Source organism: Penicillium odoratum (genome assembly GCF_028828045.1).
Source record: "Penicillium odoratum strain IBT 22623 chromosome Unknown utg000004l_segment0_segment0, whole genome shotgun sequence".
In the NCBI taxonomy this organism is placed as follows: domain Eukaryota; kingdom Fungi; phylum Ascomycota; class Eurotiomycetes; order Eurotiales; family Aspergillaceae; genus Penicillium; species Penicillium odoratum.
In genome coordinates this window covers 138,167-151,299 of record NW_026643146.1, presented here as the reverse complement: position 1 = coordinate 151,299, position 13,133 = coordinate 138,167, and the positions used below count along the sequence as shown (strand labels likewise).

The following is a 13,133-nucleotide window of genomic DNA, read 5'->3' as shown; positions in this document are numbered from 1 at the left end:
GACACTGACCCGACTCAAAAATCGTATTAAAAGCTGCAACTGAAAGTTTGACCACACGGCATTAGTCGGGGCGCGTCACAGGTTCACTTTGTAGTCTCCATAGACTCTTCAATCTCATTCGCGACTTTATCGTAGACTTTTTGCCGCAGCTTCTTCTCGTCGTCTGTCTTCACTAAATGATCCCAATAGTGCGGTACGTTCTCAATGGTCTCACAATCAACCTGCTTTCCCGCGGCCTTGAGTCTAGTAGCTGCAGCTTTACCTTCAACCAATAAGGGATCCAAGCCGGCAAGTTTCAGAATAATCCGGTTAGGCAAAGCCATTTTCATCATATCCAGAGAAGCCTGTCCTGGAGAGATGCACATTTGGCCTTTATCTGGCATTGGTTGCACATTCCAAAAGTAAGCTCGGTCAAAGATGTCACCGATGAGTTTGGAAGACGATGCAGGCTTTTTCTTTAGCGCAACAAACGCTGGATTGGAGGCAGCACGCTCAGCTCTGGATTTGGTCAGATCCATTGGCGGGTAAAATGCAGTGATACCCTTAACTGTGCCCACTATAGCAGGATCAACTAGCGGATCTCTGTCCTGCAGTGTCTTCCACAGCATGAATAGTGAAGCAAACGCCATCTGACCACCGACACTGAAGCCGGTTATAAATGTACGGTGCTTGTCTAGCCCCATGACTGCAGCGTTTCTCCAGACATAGAGTATAGCATCGAGGCAATCAGCCACGGGGGCAGGATATGGGTGCTCGGGTGCGAGACGATAGTTAACTGCTACGACCACAGTACCACGTGCTGTAAGGGTAGCAATGAAACGTTCGTCATGGCGAGCATGTCCGACACACCAGCCTCCTCCATGGAGGACTAGGACGATAGGATATTGCCCTTCTTTCGTAGATTCTTGGTTGTAACCAGGGGGGTGGTAGAAAAGCAGATCAAATTTGCCGGGTGAAGTGGACAAAGTCGATGGAATGAAAGCTCGGGAGCTCGGAGTAAGTGATAAAGCAGGACTTCTTTTACGATCCAGCCAAGCAAGAAGCCACGTTATCCACCTCAGGATGCGCAATTTGAAGTAGAATGTGAGCCAATCCAACGCCATCGCTGTGTGGTATGTGCGTTGGCAACTTTAGTCAAGCCCTAGGTGGCTTAAAATGTTGGGTAGAGAACGGAAGATGAAAGAATATTTTTACTAGCGTGATGGCGTATGGTCTGTGAGTCTGTGGAGTCTGACATATGTCCATTAGACTCCATTATATATTGAATATTACAGGACGAAAGCAAGGTTTTTCTTCCGAGGTAAACACTCGACCGGGTTTGAGGAAGTAGGGCCGATTAAAAAGTGGAGATTATTGATTTCGGGATTAAAGATCCCATCGCCTAGTAACGGATAGTTTGTTGCTCCGAATATCGAATGACGAGCAGACAACACCAACCATTTTGGTTTTTGCCGGCAATTGGTACTGATTATCCATTGAACAAAATTGTACCGAAATAATCTCGGTATCGAGAATTACGGAGGAACGGAGACACGAAATGCTTCTTCTGACACCTCTCATCACCGTTGGCTCCAATATTTTCGGACTGCGGTGGGATCTGACCAGCTTCTATGACTACGGGGCTAAGGATTAAGATCTTTTTTCAATCTATGTCCGAAACATCCTTTAGCTACTCAAATAGGCGAAAGAGCAGAAAAGAGGTGAGACAAGAGCAGGAAGCGAATGGGCCCAAACGATAAATTTAGCAAGACAGCTCGCTGTGTCCACTGGAGTTGTCAGTATACAGGACCTCCAGGCAGGCAACATTGAATGCGTGCCACTTCAGGACGACAGAAGGACAGTTCACCGGTGACAACCCAACGACGCGACGAACTCCTTCGGCGCTAACTTTGTGAATAGCCAGAAAAGCATAACATGGAGCATTTGAAGATGTCGACTTTTTCACTATCCTCGCAACTGCAACCTTGCTATTTGTTTGGAAACTGATTTTTGCTTCGACCCACTTCTTCAGTAGCTACCCACTGAAAATGCTAATTAATTGATCTCGATATGAAGCACTGGACCTAGCTTTCCAAATGGTATCGCCAACCGGTGGTCCGATTGAGCCCCCACTCGTCATGTGCTGGGGTATCGGTCAGCTCCTCTCATACTCGGTGCTGCTCACCCTCAAACACTCGACAAACGAGTGGGGATGGCGTATCCCCTTTGCGGTCCAATGGGTTTGGCCTGCCATTATTGTTCCAATGATCCTCTTTGCGCCCGAATCGCCCTGGTGGCTCGTACGACACAGTCGTCGTGAGGATGCCGAGAACATTCTCAAGCGACTCGCTAGCGGAGGCGTCACCGACGAGCAGATTCGCCGCAGTGTCGCGCTGATGGTCGAGACTAACAGACTCGAGGCGAACATACACGAAGGTGTTGGATATCTCGACTGCTTCCGCGGCACCAACCTGTGGCGCACCGAGATCGCCTGTGCAGCCTGGGCTGCGCAGCTATGGAGCGGGTTCGTGATTGCCTCCTACTCAACTTACTTCTTCGAGCTGGCCGGTCTCGCGTCCCAGGATGCGTACAAGATGAGCGTCGGTCAAGGTGGTCTTCATCTGCTCTTCAATCTTATCTCCATCGCCTTTGTCACCAACTTCGGCCGTCGCCGTCTATACCTTTGCGGTCTCGCCTTCATGGGTCTCATTATGTTCCTGCTGGGCTTCGTCGCCTTGGCACCCGAAATTCCTGCTGTTGGCTACGCATCCTCCGCGCTCTTCCTCCTCTGGAACTGTGGTTACCAGCTCACCGTCGGTCCATCTGCCTATGTTCTCGTCAGCGAGGTCTCATCGACGCGCCTGCGTGCCAAAACGGTCGCTCTTGCCAGGAACGCGTATAATCTGTCCCTGTTGGTAAATTACTTCGTGGGCCCTTACATTCTCAACCCCACTAAGGGTAACTGGAAGGGAAAGACGGGTTTCCTGACCGGTGGCATGATAGTTTTCTTTTGGATTTGGGCCTGGTTCGGTCTCCCTGAGACTAAGAACCGGACTTTTGAGGAGTTGGACATTCTCTTCTCAAAGAAGGAACTCAAGGCTCGAGACTTCAAGTCGTATGAGGTGGTAGAAGCGGATATCCACGATGTCAAACTAGGTGCTCTCGCCTGAGACTTCTGCTCGCTAGCTATATTTACTTGATTGGAGAGATGAATAGCGATCGAGGGTAGATTCGATCCGCCGTCGAACTCTGTTTACTTCATAGTGGAAGACGATTCTCCGAATTAGATTTAGATCTACCATTAGGAAGGAGGGTAGTTGGGACATATTGTAGAACCCGAGTTTTGGCCTTGAAAGGCAGGATAACTTCGCTTAACACACTTGCACAAGATATTTCATATATCGAGCATCCTACAATGGTGCTGCATCACTTATGTCCTGGGGGAAGGAATCTTACCCTTCTAGCTAGGCTTCTACAAAACCCAATGGACCCCAAACCCAACCCCACCCAACCGCACTTTGGGTTGGGTTTTGGGTCCAACCTTCGACACCAGCCTGGGTTTTGGGTCTAGCCCTCGGACGCAACCCAATATATGGGGCCTCAATAGGGCCCCAAAAAGGTCAAATAATTATAAACACGCCAAGTCTAGGCATATATATAATTTCTGTGTTTTAAAGCTGTAATATTACGTATTTCCCTTATAACTTTCGACAGTAACCATACTAGTGTGCACTGCACCTCTGGATACCGATTGCTTAATTCAAAGGGTCAGTTGTGATAGGGGCTAGACAGGCCACCCGCAATTGACACGGGTGGGCCATGTCGATGTCTTACAGGAAAAGAGGCCAAGAGGGCTTAGTTTGAATTTGAAGATGGTGTCAACTGGGTTGAATGATAAGTGGATAGGTCAATATTTCTATCTAGGGGTCACAGACATCCTTCACTTATCCAGTGAAGCACCCTTCGCCTGAACCTGGGGACATTGTAACAATTGTACCAACGACCTTTGCTTAGGGGCTAGAGTAGCCTTTCATCAGCCCTTTATCTAGCCTTCACAGTGACCACACCATGCGCTGGAACAGCGACATCAGCTTTTCTTCCATCCAATCTGACGTTCGTACTTGCAACCCGGTGCGAGTTATCGGTCACCCAAGCCTCCACTCCATCTAGCTCTTTATCGAACTGAATCTGAGCAGACTGCTCTGTAGTGCCATTGTTAGTCAAAATAACAATAATAGATTCGTCAGTGTTTAAAAAAGCCGCTGGCATGACATCTGCAAGCTCTCCGCTGGTAGAAACACGATAGGCCCCAGGACGGACAAAGCGAGACCACATGGCAAAGGCATACAATATTGCAGAGCCCTCAGCACTGCCGTCTTTCACATCAACTAGGTGGCTGGCGGATTGGGTTTGATTGTTCTCGAAGCCCTCCCAGAATAGGTAGGCAGAAAGGCCTGCATCGATGAACCCGCTTGCAAGCTTGCCGGCCCAGACCATGCCTTCGTTCAGAGCGCCGTTGTTGTGCCACGTGGTTGTGAATCCCCCGTCACTGGTTTCGACGCCAGATTCAGATATCCAGGTTGGCAGATCTGTCTCTAAAGCGTAGGTGGCGTCTCCGGTGTACATGTGCGATGTGATCACGTTGAGATAATCTTCCATTCCAGCGGCTACAAGGGCCGTTGTGTAGGTGTCCTGGTTAGGCCAGCCCATGGCATCACAACATGTGATGTTCAGATCCAAGTCGGCTCCCTTCACAGTCTCATATAGAATTGGGATGAACGAGATTGCCTCCTGTGCGTTTGAACTGATCTGCATCTGCGAATAGGTTGTTCTGGGTGGTGGAAAGGAAAAGGGCGGTAAGCGAAACAAGGATTACCAATGGAAAGAGATGCTAATAGCTCAAGATAGTTAACAACTTACTCGTAGTCAGGCTCGTTAAGAAAACCCAAATGGGTGATGGACAGCCCTTCTGACTGGTAAAACTTGACATACTGAACAAGATAGTCTGCATAAGCCTGCCTCCAATCTCCAGAAGTACAGTTGTGACCAATCGTTCCGCAAAGGTAGCTTGAGAGATGTCAGCAGTAGACTCACGATGCTAGTACCGGGGGGCACCTACCCAGATGTTGCCTCATCCCCACTAGTCTTCATAAACCCCGGCGCACTCCAGGCATCCGCGTAAATAGTCGACACACCGTAAGATACAGCTTGCTTGGTAAACCACACCTGACCGACGTCATCTCCGGTCCACATGTAATTTGGGGTTGTTGACGGTGAGCCAGGGTTTTTTGGCTCAATCGAGCTCGTGGAAGAAGATGGGATGTAATTTCTGATGATGCTGAACCCGGCGCCTTGCTCTATGCCAAATAGAAGGTCCAGAGCCTGTTTTTGAAGATCAGCGCTGGCAGCTTCAAGCTCGGTGGCGCGCCCAAAGGCTTGTGAAAAGCCGAAGCCATCGATCTGCTGCAGAACTGAACAGGTATCGACCACGATTGAGCTCGCGGAGAGGACTGCCGTGGGGGCAGTGAGGGCCAATAGGAAATAATTGAGAGGGACCATTGAAATTATCTTATGGTAAATTATTGTCACACGTTGGAGCTGTTGGACTATAGCATCTAGAGAGACAAGGAGCTTTATATAGTCATGTTTTCAACCCGATGTGCCAACTCTTACAAGGGTGACCAGAGTCAAAAGCAAATTACGCGGCATCTTAGCTCCGGCGAAAAAGCTCGGATAAAAATACGATAGTATCCTCCAAAAAGGGGAACACTGATCCACCAAGGCCTAAGTAGGGGGTGGCTATACAGAATTTTAGCTAGCTAGCTTCAAATAGCTTCAATCTTGAAATTGGCACAATTCAAAGGATAATAGTTCTAGTAGGACTCACCGCACTAACAAAATTACCTAGGTCACCCGAAGCGTGTCCCATACGCTGCATAATACCCACCATATATCTGAAACTCCAGACTAATATGTAGGACGGCGTCAATTGGTGTTGATTGCTCGCCTAAAGCTGTTCGGTAAAATTTCGGGTGACGAATATGGAGACAACTTTATCTTATATGAAACGTGCCAAGAAAAGGAAAAATCCCACTAATGATTATCAACTGCCGAGACTTACCCTCTTGCTTCACCTTAGCTAGTTTATCCATTACTCCGTGATCATCCACCACACGTCTTTAAATATGGGTATATAGCTATCCTATCGACGCTACTTAAGTTATTGAATTCTTCCAGTCCTGCGTTGTTGCTTACCATTGTAAACAAAAACCCCACAATGACAACCCCAAAGCATTTGCCTATTCTCACGTCGATTGCTATACTGCTCGCATCATTCCCATATGCCCTAGCACAATGTGACCTCCCATCAACCTACAATTGGACCTCAACCGGCCCCCTCGCAGACCCCCAGTCGGGCCTGGCATCTCTGAAAGATTTCACAGCTGTCCCATATAACAACTACCACCTCGTTTACGCATCCTACGTTGACTCTTTGTCGAACTACGGCTCACTCAGTTTCGGGATTTTCACTGATTGAGTTGATATGGCCGCCGCAAACCAAAGCACTATGAGCGCCAGAACCGTCGCACCAACCCTCTTCTACTTCTCCCCCAAAGACATCTGGATCCTCGCATACCAATGGGGGGGTCTACAGCCTTCTCGTATAAGACATCCACCGCTCCAACCGACGTAACCAGATGGTCTGAGGCACAGGAGCTTTTCACGGGGACAATCTCTGACTCTGACTCCGGGGCCATCGACCAAACGCTGATTGGCGACGACGAGAACATGTATCTCTTTTTCGCTGGAGATAATGGTAACATCTACCGCTCCAGCATGCCTCTCTCTTCCTTCCCTGGCTCCTTTGGAGCTGAATATGAAATAATTCTCACCGACTCCCGCAGCAACCTCTTCGAAGCAGTTCAAGTCTACACCGTCCAAGGTGCATGCGCAACAACTTTCTTGATGATCGTTGAAGCAATGGGGTCGGAAGGGCGGTATTTCCGGTCCTTCACGGCGGACAGTCTAGACGGAGAGTGGACAGTGCAGGAGGGTGCGGGGACAGAGAGCAGTCCGTTTGCAGGGAAGGCAAACAGCGGTGCGAGCTGGACCAATGATATCAGCCATGGAGACCTGGTAAGGGTTACGGCAAATCAGACGATGAGTGTTGATGCATGTAATTTGCAGTTGCTTTATCAGGGGAGGGATGCCTCAAGTGATGGGGAGGACTATGATTTGCTGCCTTATCGGCCGGGGCTTTTGACATTGCAGGTTTGAGGACTTTTTTAGCGTACTGGACACAATAGGAGACTGGACAGACTTGGGGCGCTGGAGCGGGGCTTTCGGAATATCCCTGCTGGCCCTGCCCAGTGCCTTTTTGATGGCCAGTCAGGGCCAGATTGTTCAGGTAAATCCAGCTCCTTCTTCATCAGGCAGTGATTAGACTGACTTATCTCAAAACTCTCATTCTTATAAATTATCTTTGTCTTCTATAAGAGGATTATTTGAGCTAAATTGTACAATAGATAATATAAGAAATCTATATAGTTATAGATCGATCGTTTAGCTTTAATGACTATAGCAACTTTTGGATACTAATGTTATAACTAAGTTATTATTATATATCACATTATTAACTATAATTATAAAGACTTCATCTTAAAAATTGTACTCTTTCATATTTTATTAATATATCCTCTACTATTTCGTATTATTCAATAGCGAAACATAAAGCTATACCTAGCTATTTATCTATATAAATATTAAATTATAAAGTTCTAATTTAACATATCTGATAGGATATGATACCTTCACTCCCTAAAGAAAAGAAAATGACTTTGATTTAGTAATATAAAGACGGATGAAGGATAGAATGAGATAGAGAACTACTTAGTGGAAGGAGAACCTGAAAATAGTATTGGGCGAGAGATACCGATCTTATTCAATACTTTCCTTTCGAGTAAATACTTTAGAGGATTTGTGCTATATATATCCTACCTCTACCGATATTCCTCCGCGTTGTAGATCTAAGTCAATAAGAAAAATGAAGTGTGGGGTGTAAATCACGACTTAGGCTTATACTTTTAAGTAACAAAAAGTAGTAATGGAAGGTTAGATAACAACCTAATCGTGAACGGGCGATAGTTCATTTGGAAGAACTTTCGGAAGAAGCTTCTGACTACGTCGCTACTTCCCCTATTTGTGTTCCGTAATTTGGGTTATCGGAGACAGTCTTACTTTTCCCGTTCCCGTTCATATAGCCGCGGTTGTATGACATTTGCAATCCTAAATCGGAACGGTTTGGAATCACTTCGAATTAAAGGAATGGTATTTCAAAATCGCGTTATTCCAAAATTTAAAAATAATGCCGCTTAGTCTCGAGTCTACGGGTCGAATATATGTTCTACCTAGTATAGACTTATTTCTATATTCGTATAGCCTGCTTTAGAGTAGGTAAAATACCACCCGGGGGTGGGGTGAGTAGTCCACGAACTACGTTAGGTGGCCGCTAGCCAGATAATAAGCGTGTATAGGAACCGATTATCGGCGGAGATATATTCGATTGCCGTGACTAGCGTCCGCTTTACTGTAGTCCCTCGATGCTTTCTTAAATCGTCTTTTCTAACGAGTATCTTAAGTAGACCTCATACCCGCCCGCGGGTCGGGCTGGTCTTTTACTAGCCCTCATGAGGGCCGCCCGCGGGCTTTTCGAGGGCCGACAAACAGGACAAACAGTACACATACTTTTGAAGACCCATACTCGCATAAATTATGCAGTTTTTCAGCTGTATCTTTAGGTATTTACTTTACACTACTCTTACTGATTTTGACTAGGGTAGTAGTATTTTCTTATGGATTGATAAAAAAGATGAGATAAGTGAGATAAGTGATTTATGAATGGTATTTGCAGCTACTAGATATATGTCTAGTTCGAAGTTTTCCGGCGCTTCCAACCCTCAGTTTCATATCCATCAAGAAGTGTTGAGCGCTGCCGAACCCTCCCTGAATAACGCTGTGTACTAGGTAAGCTAGGCTCACCACTAGTTTCATCCTCTATTAGAGTCCGCTGGCTCTGTTCAACTTCAACAAGGGGCTGGGCTAGGCTAAGAACTTGGGTTCTTGGCGAAGATGCATCACTATCACCATCACTATCATGACCACAATCATCATCTTCCTCATTATCACTGATAGGCTCGAACTGCTGGATAGACATATCCTTCTCCTCCTGGCTAGCCTGTCTCTCTTCAGATGAAAGGTATTCATTGATCAAGGCTCGATGGCTATCTTCAATCTCAAATCTCGATGTGCACATGAACATCATGAGATCCTGAATAGTTGATGGCTTTAGAGAGCCACGCCGATAGTGACAGATATCCCGAGCGGAGTTAAAAAGCCGCTCAACGCCTGCACCTGTGGCTGGTATTGAAAGGATATCTCGTGCAAGATTTGCAAGAGCAGGGAACTGGTGCTGATGGTCTCTCCAAAACGTACACACAGGGGTACGCACAATACCTATAGTATAATCTATCTTAGTATAATTAAATAGTATAGATAGTGCATAGATAGTATAACTTACCACTATTCAGATACTCTTTGATCTCATCATATTCACCGGTAAATGAAGGATAGGAGTCTTCTGCCCCACACTCCATCTCAAGCTCTGAAATACCAGTATCTGCAGATAGTTGGACTCTGGATGATGATTGTGTCTCTGAATAGTGTTGTTTATAGGCTTGAAAGTAGTCTTCAAGGCTTTTGCGGTATTTTATGCAGTAGTCGATATCTGGATCGTCCCAATCCTTATCTTTGAAGAAGTCGAGCTTCTGTTGTGGTGAGAGAATAGTACCGATGGCGTAAAGGTCATTATCAATCTCATCAGTCATACTGTAGTAATGTGAAAGCTTCTTCTCTGCTGCCTCTAGGGAGAGAAGCATAAGCTGCTTCCATACTACCTTCTTCCTCCTTAAGGCACTCTTTGCCTTTTCAAGATGATTAAAAAGCTTATTGTAGATACTGAAAACCAGATGAATACTCACGTCCTTAGTCTTAGACAGAAGGGTGGTGAATTTGAAGAAGGGCTGGGTAATGTAAAGCAGATAGTCAATCTGTCTCCACTCTTCTGCACTTAGCATAAAGTGATCCTGGTCATATTGAGAGCAGAACTCATCAAAGACCGATTGAAGCCGCTTAGCACGTCGAAGCATAAGAAAAGTCGAGTTCCAGCGAGTCCGTACATCCTGGATTGGAACAAGCCTTGGCTCTTCGGTCTGAAGATTGTAGAAAGACTCCCGTCGTTGTGGGCTAGCGTTGATATAGACCGCAAGGTTTCGGACCTAAGTTTTGATAGAAAAGTTAGTTAGATAGATAGAGAGGGTGTGTAAAAGTGTTGCTGATTTCTGTAGAAAGTATCAACTCCTGAATTCTTAGGCTGCTAGATAATGTCTGAATTGATAATGTATTGGGTAGATAGAGGGTAGGGGATAGAGGAATGGGTTTTTGTGCACAAAAACCCATCTCTTGGAGCATAGAGAGTAGGGTGTAAAGATCAAAGAAAAAGTCAAAGAATCAAAATTTTTGTGCACAAAAACGCATCTCTAGACCACATACCTTATTAAGCGTATCAACAATTTCTCTCTTCTGCTGCCTTGCACGAAGGATTCGAACACGATCATACGACCAATTGATCTCTGTGCTATCATTCTTCGGTATTGCCTTCATCTTCCCCAAAAGGTCGTTTAAGCTAAGTTGGATAATATGGGCAATGCAAGGAATCCGCACAATTGTCGAGCTACTGCTTAGCTCTAACGCCTGTAGTGACTCTTGGATACTTGCGACCATGGTGTTTTTGTTTGATGCATTATCCGTAGTGACTGTAAGGACTCGATCTGTAATCTTGTGCTGCTGAAGGATCTTCAAAACAATATCACTTAGATTCACACCTGTGTGGGATCCAGATAGCGGTTCAAAGCCAAGAAGGACTTCTTGGTACTGCCAATCTTGATCAAGAAAATAGCCAGTGATAGCCATGAAAGCCTGTCGAAATGGAGAGGTCCAGCAATCGAGGGCAATCGAAAGCTTTGCGTTTGGAGGGAGCTTCTGAAGAATAGACTTCTGTTGTTCCTGAACGGATTGCCGTAGTCGCGAACGTATCACGACTGCAGATGGAATCTGTGGCTGTATTGGGGCGAGCCGGGCGAATGAAATAATTTCACGAAATTGTGGGTGCTCGATAAACTGGAAGGGGAGACGGGAGAGGGTAAGAAGCTGTAAAAGCTTCTGCTCCCATGCTTCTTGTGTAAAGGTAGTTGCTTTGGTTGGAGTATTCTGTATCTAATAAGGTAGTAAAAGTCAGACATTATTCATAGAATAGTTAAAATAACATACCGCGGTAGCTAGAAGTCCCTTGATATTACCCTTTTGGGTAGTGGAATTTTTGCAAGTTGGTCCAGCCATATGCCGATTAAGGGCAGTTGTTCCATATCGACTATGCCCAGGGTGATCTAGGACTTTATGGCATTTCCGACATTTTGCCCCTGGTTTCCCAGATCTTACGTCCGCAACTTCATCAAAGTGTTCCCAGCATTTAGCTGTCCGATTACTACCCCAATGTATCTTCTTTGTCTTTCCAAAGTCTGTCTCTAGCCACCATGCCACAAAGTCATCTTTTGACATCTTGTCAAATAGGACAAACGCTGTTGAACGACCAGGACCAACACGCTGGAGTGAGGGAGGAATCAGAGGTGGTAGGACCGGCGTAAGAAAACCAGAGTTTGACGTAGTATCCTCAGGGGTAGGGAGTGGCTCGTTTAATAAAGGGTGAAAAGGGTCGTTAGCTACTGGATCGCCGTCGTAAATAGATGAAGAGTAGATATCTGAGAACTGAGACATATTGGATATTATCAATAAGAGTAATATTAAAAGGAAGAATAAAAGAAGGACTTAGCAGCAATAAGGACAGACATACATAAACCACAGTTTCAAGCACGCGAAGTTGACTAGTCGCGTTATGATTATTCTAAGAGAAGTAATCATAGTGATCATAGTAATCGTAGTATGATCTATCATACTATGACCCACTTTTTCTACTACTACCTTCCCCTATTGGTCAGAATTTGAGCGCTAGTTGAGGGCCGCCCTCGAAAAGCCCTCGAAAAGCCCTCGAAATATGCGGGCGGCCCTCAGTTCAATAATCCGCCCTCAAAAAATGGGTAGTCGTGATGCCCCCCCCCAAAAATCTTCCACAAACTCTTCTACCAAATCATAATTTCTAACACTTTACTATTATACCATATATAATTTAATAGTAATTACTAGCAATATATCAAGTAGTTATCGTAATTTCACCTTTTGATTCAATTTTTAATCATAAATACTAGCATTCGAGATTTAAAGAGAGTATTACTAAGTTCCTATGGAGGATACACTATATACCCTAAGTGCAAATATATATTTCTACAACTTCAACTTGTAGACTTCGCAACATTCAAAATTACCAACCCTATCTTCATAATAGTAGGCTAAAAGTGAATAATATCTATATTACCTATCATTATATACTATAATACTACTTGATTTCTTAAAATTTCTCAATAATAATAAGGAAATAAAGTAGAAATGAAAGATGGAAACCAGAACAGTGTTAAAAAACAGTAATCTATTAGGATGACTGAGCAATATTATGCGTCTAAATTAGGAAAGGTCAACTTTTTTTATGTAAATGCGGGCGGATGAGGGCCGCTCGAGGGCGGCCCTCCAACTGGTGCGGGTCGGGCTGAGGGCCGGGGGTACCGGCCCTCAAAACGTTTTTAATGAGGTCTAATCTTAAGGGAGTTAAGAATACTGAGAAGCACCCCCGTCTCGTCTATATTATATATATTCTCCGGGAGAACAGCCGGATCGCCTAGCTGTCGGCTAATGATATTAAACTATGGTCGGACTTTATCTTCGATATACCGGCCATCTCGCTTCTAATCAATCGCTTATAACCGTCGCGCTTTTAACTATAGGTATTACCGTAACCCGCCCCATGCGGGTTGCGGGTTGACTTTACCTACCCATTTGCGGGTTATGGCACAGACAACATATATATATGTTCATTACTATGCTCCTTTTAATTCGCAAAATGTGTATTGTTGCAAGATTTCGGCTTGCAT

The 13,133-nt window shown here is 45.3% G+C and overlaps 6 protein-coding genes across 6 annotated transcripts; 3 read left to right on the top strand and 3 right to left on the bottom strand.

Annotated features, from left to right (window-relative positions):
* Window positions 1–83: 83 nt before the first annotated feature.
* N7520_004317 (uncharacterized protein) lies at window positions 84–1,103 on the bottom strand (the record flags this gene model as incomplete). The annotated part of the gene is made up of 1 exon (XM_057138251.1): window positions 84–1,103. The coding sequence occupies one exon, from the start codon at window positions 1,101–1,103 to the stop codon at window positions 84–86; it is 1,020 nt and encodes a 339-aa protein (XP_056996458.1).
* A 972-nt stretch (window positions 1,104–2,075) lies between these two features.
* Window positions 2,076–3,149, top strand: N7520_004316 (uncharacterized protein; the record flags this gene model as incomplete). The annotated part of the gene is made up of 1 exon (XM_057138250.1): window positions 2,076–3,149. One exon carries the CDS (start codon window positions 2,076–2,078, stop codon window positions 3,147–3,149), a length of 1,074 nt encoding a protein of 357 aa, XP_056996457.1.
* An 871-nt stretch (window positions 3,150–4,020) lies between these two features.
* On the bottom strand, window positions 4,021–5,538 carry N7520_004315 (uncharacterized protein; the record flags this gene model as incomplete). Its single annotated transcript, XM_057138249.1, has 3 exons — window positions 4,021–4,810; window positions 4,900–5,046; window positions 5,099–5,538. 3 exons carry the CDS (start codon window positions 5,536–5,538, stop codon window positions 4,021–4,023), a joined length of 1,377 nt encoding a protein of 458 aa, XP_056996456.1.
* A 718-nt stretch (window positions 5,539–6,256) lies between these two features.
* On the top strand, window positions 6,257–6,517 carry N7520_004314 (Alpha-L-arabinofuranosidase axhA-2; the record flags this gene model as incomplete). Its single annotated transcript, XM_057138248.1, has 1 exon — window positions 6,257–6,517. The coding sequence occupies one exon, from the start codon at window positions 6,257–6,259 to the stop codon at window positions 6,515–6,517; it is 261 nt and encodes an 86-aa protein (XP_056996455.1).
* Window positions 6,518–6,618: 101 nt separating this feature from the next.
* Window positions 6,619–7,257, top strand: N7520_004313 (Alpha-L-arabinofuranosidase axhA-2; the record flags this gene model as incomplete). The annotated part of the gene is made up of 1 exon (XM_057138247.1): window positions 6,619–7,257. One exon carries the CDS (start codon window positions 6,619–6,621, stop codon window positions 7,255–7,257), a length of 639 nt encoding a protein of 212 aa, XP_056996454.1.
* A 1,648-nt stretch (window positions 7,258–8,905) lies between these two features.
* On the bottom strand, window positions 8,906–9,193 carry N7520_004312 (uncharacterized protein; the record flags this gene model as incomplete). The annotated part of the gene is made up of 1 exon (XM_057138246.1): window positions 8,906–9,193. One exon carries the CDS (start codon window positions 9,191–9,193, stop codon window positions 8,906–8,908), a length of 288 nt encoding a protein of 95 aa, XP_056996453.1.
* Window positions 9,194–13,133: the final 3,940 nt, after the last annotated feature.